The 13,916-nt window shown below is 28.0% G+C and overlaps 1 protein-coding gene across 1 annotated transcript in view; it reads left to right on the top strand.

Moving 5' to 3' along the window:
- Nucleotides 1-4,367: 4,367 nt before the first annotated feature.
- LOC129963478 (probable chitinase 10) overlaps nt 4,368-13,916 on the top strand; it is an 88,176-nt gene continuing 78,627 nt past the window's right edge. The window contains exon 1 of the mRNA XM_056077885.1: nt 4,368-4,816. Coding sequence (XP_055933860.1) covers nt 4,814-4,816 — 3 coding nt within the window. The 5' untranslated portion in view covers nt 4,368-4,813. The remainder of the gene's footprint in view (nt 4,817-13,916) is intronic.

Raw genomic sequence — 13,916 nt, forward strand, 5'->3', positions numbered from 1 at the left:
TACACAAAGTGAATACAATTTTCATGAACTAATTTTAAACAAATATCATAAGCTAAATTATATTAAATTGTGTCATTCAGGATTCCTAAGCGATACATTTAAGCAGTGAAGGGTTTCAGGGGGTTACAATTAAATGTTGTTGCATTTTTTTTAATCTAGTTAACAAAACACAAATTTCTTATATCAAGGGCATATGAGAAAAACACTTTCCATTGCATTATTGCTTTTCTAATCCGGTAAGTCGCCAATCCGGTCTTCCAATAATCCGGCTTTTGTAGAAGAGCGAATGGGAAGGAAATACAAATCACAACTAATGGACCTTGGCATGAAAATAAACATGGATGTTACTTTAAAAATGTGATTTTCCCCCTCTAAATCTCCTCTAGTCCGCTCTTTCTATAATCTTTTAGTCTGACATTTACCGGATCATTGAGAAACTGAAAATATCTCAAAACCACGTATGTCAAATTTTGTCAAAACCACGGAATTTGTAAAATGGGATAATAAAAAATGATTTTCAAAAAAAAAATGTATCCCGCTTATTTTTTTTTAAATAAATGAGTAAGAGATGCTTTAAAAAAAGCAAGACTTCATATTTAATATATATATATATATATACATAATAATTTTTCTTGAAATCTTCAAAAATAATGTGTGAGCATATTATATTCAAAAATGTATATAAATTCCTCTCCATCCTTATGCTAATATAAATAAATAGCTACTAGTTTGTTTGCCAGGGTTAATAACAACTAAAGATTTTAATTAAGTATTTCGTGCAACATGATCGTTATGACTTCTCCAGAAATATATTTTCAAACAAATTTCATGGACTATTTTATTTTAGAATTATTATTGTACTGTTTAGTTTATTGTACTATGCATTTCCCTGTTTTTTCAGACTGTCTTTATAGACCCCATCATATTATAGAAAAATTAGCAATATTTAGGAAAGGAGAATTACAAAAAATTATCATTATTCTAAAATATGAAGTTAAATATAAATGTAACAAAATCTCAAAACTTGTATTGAAGCATACTTTATACATACTTTGAAATATACTTATCAAAGGAAAATTAACTGAATCTTCATATCTTCAAATTAGTACCAGAAATGAAAATTTTTTGAATTTTATTTAAACAATGAAATATATTATTTGAAATACACTTAAAATGATTTTTAAACAGGTAGACTAAATTTTTTTAAATGATATCGGGAAAAATTGGACATATTCGAATATATATATATATATATATATATATATATATGACGATGAAAATTGTGCTGCAATATCAGCTGAAATTATTGGTGAAAAATGCCGAAAACTCTCTTGGTTTTAATTCATTGAAATTCCAGTTAAATTTAAAAAAAAAAAAAACTCCTTTCGAAGTGCACATTCCCACCTTCCAAATTAAACATATGCCAATTAAGATTACTCCAGGTCAAGGGGCCTGATTGATATAGCACAAAAGCACCATATATATTCATCTTAGTACATACATACATAGTAGTAGAAATAGAGAGTGAGAATATAACATGAATTATTTAAGCTTGGAGGCGAATTTGTCTGTATTTAAAAGCAAATGTAATATCATGCTCCAACATAGATATATATCTTGTTGAAAATGGAGCGTTATTTATTTATTTATTTTTTTTTTTTTTTGTTCATCATAGATACCAGTTTTTCTTTTTTTTTAATCATTTTGAGTCATTTTATTAATGTTACAACCACAGTTTTATCTTCAAGGTTTTTATGGTTTTGAAACTTTCAAGTTGATTATCAAGTTAAATTATTCTAAGCAATAGTGATTACTTTCAATAAACAGATTGCCAATAATATCATATCATTCGAATTAGAACTCCTATTTTATAGAGTTTATATGATCTCGATCTAACATCTTATGTGTAAACTATATGCATTTGGAAATTTAATAATCACCGTCTTCATGTTGTTTCTTACTGATTATCTTTTTAAACTATTCTACATTGTAGGAGTTATTTTCAATAAAATGAAAACGACCAAAAGAAAAAAAAATCAACCTATGATAGTGCAAGAGACATTGAACCGATGTATTTAATAGACTGCAGCTCAGGCAATTATATTTGGTATCATTTTTTAAAAACTAGCGGCCCTCAGTGACCAATAGGTTGTTCGTGGTCAATATTTGCTAAACATTTCAATTAAATATTTTGTGTGATTATGTCTTAATGGCTCTCACTCTAAAATATTTTTAAACTAAAAATTTTTATGAACATATTCTACTGGCGATATTTTAGAAGTTTCATATAATTATGTTTCATTGTGGTATGCATTTGGCTAATTTTTTGTCTGTATATTTATGCATCCATATTATATCACAGGAAAGAGCAGCAATATTTAAAAGTAAATGACTTAAAACATTTATTACCGTTGCTTGATTCTGAAGTTTAAGATTTATAAGCGTAACAATTTATATATTTACATATAAGCACCCTTATTAGCATAACAATATTTCAAAATTTTTATTAACGGCATTCCTTATTTTAGAATTTAGTCAACATTGAAAAAAAAACGAATTTTCATATCTTGATCCTTAGCAATGAGGAAAAAGACAGGATGAAATGTAAGTGCTGTTGCAATACTGAAAACGATTTGCGCTTCGCTTCAATAATGCAAATGCTATTGCAAAATATACTTAAAATATTTTGTAAAAATTGATTAAAAGTAAAAATGTATTTTACTGTCAAAAAATTGGTATCATGGAAAAGATTTTTTAATTTTAAAATGTTATAAAAAAATTTTTTTTTGTTTAGTAACATTAAAGCTATCCAGGAAAATGTAAAATTTATCTTAATTTTCATCAAAATCTAATTAATTCTTTTAAAAAAATAGCTCTAAAATGTATATTCAAAATCCTCTGAAAGTATATATATATTTGGTAACTATAGATCAAACGGTCTGCCCTGTAGAATGGCCAATACACACACACACATTTATTTACCTCTTTTGGGTTAGTAGAAATAGAGCAATTTTCATTGCAATATTTTATGCACTTCGTAATATTTTAAGTGAAATAAACATTGGCTATGCTACTAAGATGGGTTGCTTTAAGCAAACCCGCTAACTCAACAGTCCTCTGTTAGATGATAGCTGCCTGATTTCTGATTGAGAAATCCGCACATTGCCTGCATTTCTGGAATCGCACAGAAGAGGGAGAAATTGATTCTTTCTTTTTCAAATATTTTAACTTCGCTAAAATATATTTTCTTTTTGCATTTAAGTTCTGAAATATATCCATCTTTTCTAATGAAACCTTTCAAGGAGCACAATACTTACGTTTGGTATATTTATGTCAGAATATCTACGTATCTAAGATTTTTGGTTTTATCAGACAGAACTAATTCGAACCGGTTGACATTAAATGTTATTGACAGCATTTCGAACTACAGACATTTTTATTTAGAGCTTTTTAACTAATTCAAATTTTAACTCTTACAATTAAACGAATTAAAATGTTTCTTGAATTATTCTGTGAAAATTTATTAATGCTATTAAAGTGATAAAAAAAATCATTGGAATTGCATTGCTGTTTTCATAAAAAATAGATAAATATGAAAATGTATTTATTTCCAATTTTTTTAGTATATTGTATATTGTATTTATTTCAATAGTATAATATCTAAATAGAACAAAATTTTCGAAATGTTTGGGTCAAAATTACAAATTATACATTATAAATTATTACATCACATTATTATTAATTTTTCATATTTATTGTCAAGCAAAAAAAAAGCTTGATATTTTTATCCTATTTTGCAATCACATAATAAATGAAAATGGAAACCTAAGTGGAGTTAATATTGTTTTCAAATTTTTAGGTGACTCATTCAAGGATATATACATATTAATCGTTATGCTACTTTTAAAAGATATCGCTTCTGGTAAGGGTTTTATAGTTTATGACAAATAAGATATTTGAAGAAAAGAAATTTTGAAGGAAAAACTCATGAGCCGAATAAACATTTCGGACATAAATAAAAGTGAAAAAAATCCAGAAAAAAATGCAACGCCCTGTTATGAGGTTTTATTCATACACATTGGACAGATTCCTATTAAAAATTCTCTCACTTACAAAGAAGCGCTAGAAACATAAAACAAAAGACAGGTTTCTTTGCCTGCCTTCCAAAACGGAAACACTACTAACCCAGAAGTGTTTAAAAACTCAAAAAACTTCTTCACTCTACGAACGTCGTATATTTTAACCGCTTCGCTGGTCACCTACTTTCCCAAATCCTCATTGGTTGTGCAGGTCACGTGGTAAAAGAACTTCTTATTACCTTTCCTCCGTATCATTCGCTAGAAAACCTAGCCCGCAAAAATTCTATTTTACTTTTTTACTCTCGGTTGAGCGTTGAAAGACTTTTGAGAAGCGCTTACTTTAAACGCGGGCGACCTCAGCAAACGTTCACAGTGGAAAAAGTGGTCAGTGCAGGACCATCAGACGTTATTTCACCTACGTTACAAACTGACCTGATTTTACCTTCTCCAAGACAGTTTTTCTTTCTTTACTTTTTTTTTCTATTTAGTCCAATTTTTTAACTCTTTACCAGGCTCTGGCAACAGACCGGTTGATAGCCTGCAGGACTTTTTCCGATAAAACTAAACGGGATCGAGTCATTCTGTCGATAGAAGCGGGTTGTGTTTCTGGACTAGTTTCTGGTGAATTAGAAACTAAAAACGAAAACTAGATGATCGACTAAGTGTCAAAGGATTAATATAATTATTCAAAAGGACTCTATTTCAACTATTTGCCAACCGTCACAAAGAGCATCATGGTAAGTCCTGATATTTTTATCAGTATGCGGAACTTGTATCTTAAATGATATTTTTCTAAATTTAAAATACATTAAACCGAATTATTAATGCCGATTTTTTACTGTTTTGAAATTTTTCATATTTTCAAATATATAAATACAATGATAAAATTAATATAAAAATAATCCATTATATTAATCTGCATAAAAATCTAATAAAATAATAATAATAATTTATGTTTGAATGTTCTGAATTACTCTGTGTAAGTTCAGAAAATAAAATAGAACAGATTCGCAAAGCTATTTTTTTATTGACTGATTTATAATATTTGTTGTTCTGGAATTTAGATATTTACACATTTATTTTCGTAAATGTGTAAAATTACACTTAAAGCAGAATTATAATTCTTTCTCTTATTTATATTATATAAAAATTATTATTTACTTTTCTTGCATATGTTTAAAAGATATTTGTTGAGGTTTTTCTTTTTGTGAATTTTAATATATTATACTTGAACTCGATTAGAGTACTTTCAATTAACTTTTCGATTATAAATAAAAAAATTACATCGATTGCTTTGATTGCCTTAAAAATTTTCCAGATTCTTATAAACAATAGTCAAATAAAATTAGAAATATAATTTTTTTACTCATCTAAATTTAAAACTAATCACTGAAATCAATTTATATGTAAAAATATTCAACCGAAATGTTTCTATCTAAAATGTTAAAGCATTGAGATATTAATCATAAATATGCGACGACGCGCACAATGGTTCCAAAGCAAATAGTAATTGCTTCTATTGAATTCGCTTTTTCAATTTAAATATATTAATTACTTCAGCTGTATTAAAGACACATGGATTCTAATTGTAATTATTTTTGCTAAATGTATGGTCTTGAAATACTTAGCGTTCGTCGATAATTTAAAAGTAATAATATAAATACAGTTAATTAATTTCAAAAACAGCTCATTTTAAGTTAAAAGTGTGTTTCACATGTACTAGTACTATATGTACTGCAATGTATTTTATGAAAATCATATTAAAGAAATATTTCAGTAAACGGATTGGTTGCACGAGAAATGTAACAACAAGCTTGAAATAGTCCTTCAAAGATAGACGTATATTTTTATTATAAATATATTTGTACATTTTTAATCCTCTAAATTTCTTGTTTTTAAATAAGAGTCATTCCTTTTTCTTATTCATCCTGAGTAAAATAATAAGATACATAATTAGAGCTAATTCGTCGTATTAACCCGGAAAAGAAATGAAAATTTTAGCTGAAAAATATCTCAATTATTTTCCTATTCCTGTCTTCTAAATTGTATACGATATATGGTATGCTCAACTATAAATAACTTCTAATCTTTCTAAAAGTTTCTATTACTTTCTTGATCAAAGAATAATTTAGTCTCCGAAACAAATTTAAAAATGAATCATTTATTATTTCATTTCATACAAAATTCTACACTTATTTAACGTTCAAATTAATAAATTGATAGGTTAATAGCCAAATGTATATAGTAGAGGATATTTTTCCGTTATATCGCTCTTTATACTACATAATAAGGAAGAACTTGAACTTAATGTTTTGTTCGCGTGTCTACTGTCTCCTTAAAAGGCGTGCATACATCCTTATTGGATATCCAGTTATTTATGAATGAGTTCAGCTTAGAAAAACTTTCCTTATGTCCTTATTCATAATAATAATTTATTTGTTAGAATCGTCCGGTATACTTACTAAGCATATCTCATAGATCGTTAATTACACTTTTTGGGGATAAATGAGTGATCTCGGAGTTTTAAGAAATTTATATTGAACATATTTCCAAAATTTTAAATATTTAAATCGATTCCAAAATATGTGAAATTAAAATAGACATTTAAAATACAAAAGCATATTTCTATTTTTAAATTTTTATGCTATAATTATTTTTAGTGTGAGAATCTAGATAGTTAAAAAATGTTTTAATAACTAGAATACAATTTAAAGAAATTTATGCCAACGTTTAATTCAATATGGAAAAAGTATGAAGTTTGTAATACATTTTTTCAAAGTATTATGTATTGTATTGGAGAAATGATTATCTTATGGAGTTTTAAGAAATTTATAGTGAACCTACTTTCAAAATTTAAGCATTTAAATTGATTGTGAAATATGTAAAAAAATCGAAAAATACAAAAAATGGTTCAAAATACAAAATTAAGCATCTGTTCTTAAATCTTTATTCCATAATTATTTTTACTGTGAGAAGATAGATCGTAAAAAAAATGTTCCTTATAACTAGAGCAATATTTTAAGAAACTTATGTCAACGATTAATTCAGTATAGGAAAGAAATGGTGAACCCTTGTTACACGTATTTCCAAAGCACTTTTTTAAAAATATTGTACATAAAAATATACTCAGAACCTTTATTTATAAGTATTAATAAATTATCATTTATTAAAATTATTATTTATTTGCCTTCATACAGACAGAGATAGAATTAAAAAAATTTCAAAGAACAATAAGTAACTATTGAAACTATTAGTAGTAATGTATGTAGAATAAGTTAAAATTTTGAGAATTAGTAATTACAGCAAAATTCAAAACGGAAGCAATGCAACAACTTTATAATCACTTCATGAACAACTTAAAACTACATTAAGATAATTCCAAGCTTTCAGGCAAATTCGGATGGGTGTTTGAGAAAGAGTTATTGCAAAAAACGGAAACTCAAAACAATGTCACTACTACAATTTGCATTGTTGTTACGGACCAGTACTTACTAAGTGGTAGGCCACACCTAAATCCTCATTAACATATCATAATGACCTCGAAAATAAGAATGGAATTGCCGTTATCCCACTCATTTTCATGCAGCCGGGAATTTTTACTTTTAATTGATATGCAAACGATCTAATCTGACTTTCAGGCTGGAATAAATTAAATCTGTAAAAGAATCAGTTTTTAGAATTTGAAGTGATTCATGTATATTAGGACAAATGGAGCCAGGTTTGTGCCAGATGTAGATATTTAATGTGAAATGTGAGACAAATCATTTGAATGTTAGATGAATTGTCATATATTTTGTCTTATTATATGCATACAAGTGAATGAATACTGCCATTTAAATTTAGCAAGAAAATAGAGTCCATTTCTTCCTATATATATTCATAAAACCAATATTTCTCTTACTGAACGATTGTATGAATGTTATTAGTTATACAAAGATGTAATTGTTCATCTAATTTTTTCCTGTCGAGAGCTCACACGCACATACTTTCATCTTCAGATAATACTTTTGGCGTATCTTAAGTAAAAGAAGGCAATTTATTGTTAAGCATATCAAGATCATGAGGCGTTGTTGTTCTTGTTTATAAGGGCACTTGCCATGGACAAGCTGGCTGACGAAGTCAGCGATTTTAAGAGAGCGTCTCTTGTTTTAGTAGTGCCAACTAGGGCCAAGAGTACGTCTTAGCTACTCACGCATCACATTCGCTTGCCCAACCTCTTTTTACAGGAGGAGACATTCACACATCTCACAGATAGAATAGATGAAGAACAACCATGCCCGAACCGGGACTCGAACCCAGGACGCCTAGATCACGGGGAAGACGCGCTACCCCTATGCCAGGACGCCGGCTTATATAATATTAATTTATACTATTGCCAGAAGAAATCAACTCTAATTTATTTTACGTATTTTACCAGTAGAAATCTACATTAATTTATTTTACACATTTTACTAGAAGGAATCTAGATTAATTTATTTTACTCATTTTGCCAATAGAAATCTGCATTGATTTTTTTACTCATTTTTTTATTTCCATGAATATAAAAATATAAGAAAGAGATATTTATAAAAGTAAAATAATGGTAACTACATCATAATTGATAAACAAGAAATTATTTAATTACTATAGTATCAAGTTTTGGATAATATTTATAAAGTAAATAAAAATAAATATTTCATAAAAAGATATTTCCCATTTTAAAAAATGTGCTCTCAGTATTTTTATCACTTATGAGCGAACCAAATTAAAATTATTTGTGTTTCTTGTGTATTTGATCTTATGAACAATTGAAGTGAAGGCATTTTAAAGACTTAATTGCAATCCAAATTTATAGGAATATCTCCCTTAAATATCAAGCATGTAATAATCTTAAGATTTCAAGAATTTGATCGAATATAATAGAATTTAATTTGTTCCCTTTAAAGCAAATTAACTAGACAAAATTGTTATATCAAAGTAATCGAGCCCTTGAAGGTTTAAACATTTCAAGTATGTTTCCTATCTCAAAACATTGTGTGTGTGTGTGTGTGTGTGTGTGTGTGTGTGTGTGTGTGTGTGTGTGTGTGTGTGTGTGTGTGTGTGTGTGTGTGTGTGTGTGTGTGTGTGTGTGTGTGTGTGTGTGTGTATGTGTGTGTATGTGTGTGTGTATAAATGGTATTTTATATAAATGAATATAAATATTTTATATAAATGAAATATTTTATATAAATGAATAAAATATGAAGCCATGTTAATTTTTTGAATACAATTATTTTTTTATTTCATTTTTAACTATAGGAAAATATATGTTAGTTATTTTCCTTTTCTTATATAATTTATGCTTCAGATGTGTAATTAATTTTACTGATTTTAATTGTATTTTCCATGAATAAATTCGCTTAGGAGATTGATTTATTTTAAGCGTTCTGATTTAAAAAGGTAGCTTTTTCTTATAACATTCACATAAGTATTTTAATTTTATGAATTCTGATTTAAACTTATTTTACAAGTTCAAAATAAGCTTAAATTACCTGTGTGCTTAATTCTATTTCCTTTTTTTAAAGCTACCCTGATAATAAGTAAACAGTAAGCAATTTACTCGCAGTCTATATCTATGTCTATATCTGAGAAAAAAAGCTATAAAAAGAAGACGATATTTTTTTATCTACAAGGCAAGCGTGCTAATTAAATTCAAAAGAAAAACCGAAACCTAGTGGTCGTTGACACGGGCGTCTCTTTGCGATTCCATCCCGGCGTATCGAATCATTTACAACGCTTCGTTTGTCGGCATGCAAAAATCTCTCAACTCGGCCAAACACTAACCAGGAAAATAATTTATTGTGTCTTCCTAACGCTTCAGTGGAAATGAAAGAAACAAGGAAGATCCATTACAGTGACATCAGACATGATTCCATTGCTCAGAGACCTCGAAATTGACTTTTGATAGAAACTACCGTGACAGTCGCTGACTAATATGACCTCGAACATTGCCTTCAAGGTCAGATTAACCTTAAATAGAACAGTTTGACTTAGTACTATATATCTAAACTTTTATTCAGGAATTTCAGATAATTTGATGGATTTCATTCATATGATATTAGATATACAATTCTGAAATTGATTGATTTCATATAGTTTGTATTTCATTCAACAATTAATAGGCTTAGTAACAAACCTTTCATCGACTCATATTAATAGTATGCAATATTCGAAGATATATTGACTTTTGAAATAAACTATCGTGACAACCTCTGACTAAATATGACCTCGAACATTGTCATGCAGGTCAAATTAATCTTAAATATAGCAGGTCTACTTCATAATGCATACCTAAACTTTTAATCAGAAATTTCAGATAATTTGATTGATTTCATTCATATGATATTAGATATACAATTCTGAATTGATTGATTTCATATAGTTCGTATTTCATTCAACAATTAATAGGCTTAGTAACAAACCTTTCATCGACTCATATTAATAGTATGCAATATTCGAAGATATATTGACTTTTGAGATAAACTATCGTGACAACCTCTGACTAAATATGACCTCGAACATTGTCATGCAGGTCAAATTAATCTTAAATATAGCAGGTCTACTTCATAATGCATACCTAAACTTTTATTCAGAAATTTAAAATCATTTGATACTCGCCTATGTGATACTGTATATACAATTCTAAACTCGATTGATTACGTATAGTTCATGTTTAAATAAGCAGTTAACAAGCTTAGTTAGTAACATATATTTCATTGATTCATATCTATAGTATACAATATTTGAAGATACGATGGTTCAAAAGAATAACAAAGAAACATTAACTAATCTGGAACTGAGTATTTGTGTATAAAAATTATTTTAGATTTAAAAGTTATTCATTTTCAGGTTCCATTTATATTTTATCGTATCTTTCTTCCATTTTGCTTAGATCTTTTTTAAAATAATAAAGACCCATTGTATCGACAAGAGGCACGAATCGACTGCTCAGAGGCCTCGAAATTGATTTTTAGAATAAATTTTTCGTGATAGTCTCCGACTAAGACGACCCCGGATTTTGCAATCAAGGTCGGCAAATCATAATTAGCATTCAATTGTTTGTTGTATTTAACAGGTAAATCCTTGATCGTGAGACCACTGCAAATTTTTGATTAAGTGATTGATTTTATCCAGGAGTCATCGGATATTTTTACTTAACTTGCCGAACCCGTCATATTATCAGCTGCATGAGATCAGTCCATATTCTTGTCTAGATTATACTTCCTTAATGAGTATATTTTCCTCATATTTATTTTTGCTCAACTGTAATATTTCAAATTAAGAATTAATACATTCAATTTATTTTTATTTAATTGCGTGCATATTTTGGCAATTTATTCAAATTAACGACTATATACAGAGAATATTAATTTATCGCAGGAATCATCTTACCGTTGCCATGCGTAGCAACGGACTAAAATAAACGAATCTCCAAAATTTATATGCAGAATGTGTTCTTCCCCTAAGCGTTCAACACGGGCAGCAAGACCATCAGAGAAAATCATGAACTGTCGTTATTCATTGTAACTGCTTATAGGTTAATATGACTTTCGGAATGATTTCTTTCCCTATATAGTTCAATTAGTCGTTAGGTATGATGAAGTTTATTTTTAATTGACCTTGCACAATAGTGGATTGCTGGGTTTTTAATTGCGTATTATTGTGCATAGAGACTATTCTTTGTCACTCTCGGCATTTGGGAGCTTGTCCCGCTGTGTCACATACAATTGATTAGCTCGCATTTACTACATACTGGTAGACTACCAAAAAAACAGATACTCGAGTCATGTGCTCTTCCCCTAAGCGTTCAACACGTACAGCAAGATCATCGGAGAAAATCATGAACTATCGTTATTCATTGCAACTGCTTATAGGTTAATATGACTTTCGGAATGGTTTCTTTCCCTATGTTGTTCAATTAGTCGTTAGGTATGATGAAGTTTACTTTTCATTGGCCTTGCACAATAGTGGATTGTTGAGTTTTTAATTGGGTTTATTATACATAGAGATTATTCTTTGTCACTCTCAGCTTTTGGGACCTTGTCCAGTTGTATCACATACAATTGCTTGGCTCATATTTAGCACATATTGAAAAGCCACGAAACGAACATCATAAACCGGTATCATGAATAAAAACCATTTATGAGTAGAAGTTCAATTAGTCATTAGATGTAGTTTATTTTTCATTAGTCTTATGCTAAACGTTTCTTGGGCGTCTGATTGGTTGTTATCATACTTAAAAGCATATTCCTAGCATAGGTCATTATTTTATTTTGATCTATTGCAATTATTTAGAATAAACTTTGATCATAGAAGAATTCAATCAAATATAGATTTAAATCTCTCATTTATTTGAACGAAAAAAAAAAGATCTGAAAGAAAGCCGAAGGAAAGTATACCAAAGATGCCAAGAAACTGCAACAACTTAATTATAAATACAATACTAAAAAGATTTTATAGCATAAAATGTTTAAAGAAGTATAATCGAGGAATTTCTTAGCTTTATATTTATCTAAAAAATCTTAGATTCAAATCCAAATTTGATTTTTTTTTTATTTCATTTTTTTAATTGAATGAAAGTATCGAATCGAATGAAATAAGATTCATGTTCTGAATCTTTAATTCAAAACTGAAAAACCTAATTTTAATAACATAAAATCTTCCAAAAATTACTAAAATAATCATTTGAATTCTATGAAAATTACCATTGTTTGCCTTTAATGAATGTATGTAACATAAGGAATATATTAAATAAAATTATTCAATCTTAAAACCGAACACTGTTTTTAAAATATATATATGTTTTATGTTTTATATGTTATTAAGAAATTATGCAATGTTACTGCATAATGCTCAGTAGAGCATGCATAATGCAATGTTCTACTGTGGAAAATAATTCGACCAATAGGCGGAAGTTACTGAAAACAATTTTTTATATAAATTTCTCGCGATAATTTTTAAACAAATTATTATAAAAAATGAAGGTATTTAGGTGTAATTAACATTTATTTCTCTAACAATTCTCGGCATAAAAATTAAACATTTGACTAACTATACTGGTTTATATAATGATTGATAAAAAAAATTAAAAACAGGTAGTGCAATTCTGTTACAATAGGTACAAGGAAGTGTGTAAGGGAAAAATTTTCCAATTTACCTGTTATAAATGTAAAAAAGATAGAAAGAACCTGCACTTAATTAAGAAAAGTTAATAAGAAATGTATCCGACAATAATTGAGGATATTTCACACTAGTTTGTCCAAGGTTAAATGGGTGAAATAGTTAAGGAATTTTGAAAAATGTTCTTCAAAAAATGAAACATAGCGGCTTTAGAGGAAAGTGGAGCACTTTAATAAGTACGAATTAATGATTGCAGTAATTGTTTGATTCAGAAACCAGATGGTGAATATTGGTTTTGTCTAATTTCAACTAAATCTTTAATTCATAATTTGATGCTAATGATGGCTTTAACAAAATATTTTTAAGTATCAAATTCTTATAGACATTAAAGTTGTATTATCTTAATAACCTTACCCCTGTTCTGTTTACTATATACATGAATCTTTGTAATGAATTCAAGATATTATAGTCCCTTAAAAGAGTATTTGTCTATCTTTTAGTTGCGCGTTTCCTTTCCTATTACTGTAACATCATTTTCTTATTTCTCACGTATACTGCACAAATAAAATTAAAAATTTATCTTACTTATATTTCAATAGTGAAAAAAATGATGATACTATTAAATATTTGATAAAAGAATGAAATCCATTTGAATTTTATTTCAATAATGGAAAATAATCTTGAAAATTCTATAAAAAG

This window comes from Argiope bruennichi, chromosome 3 (assembly GCF_947563725.1).
Source record: "Argiope bruennichi chromosome 3, qqArgBrue1.1, whole genome shotgun sequence".
In the NCBI taxonomy this organism is placed as follows: Eukaryota; Metazoa; Arthropoda; class Arachnida; order Araneae; family Araneidae; genus Argiope; species Argiope bruennichi.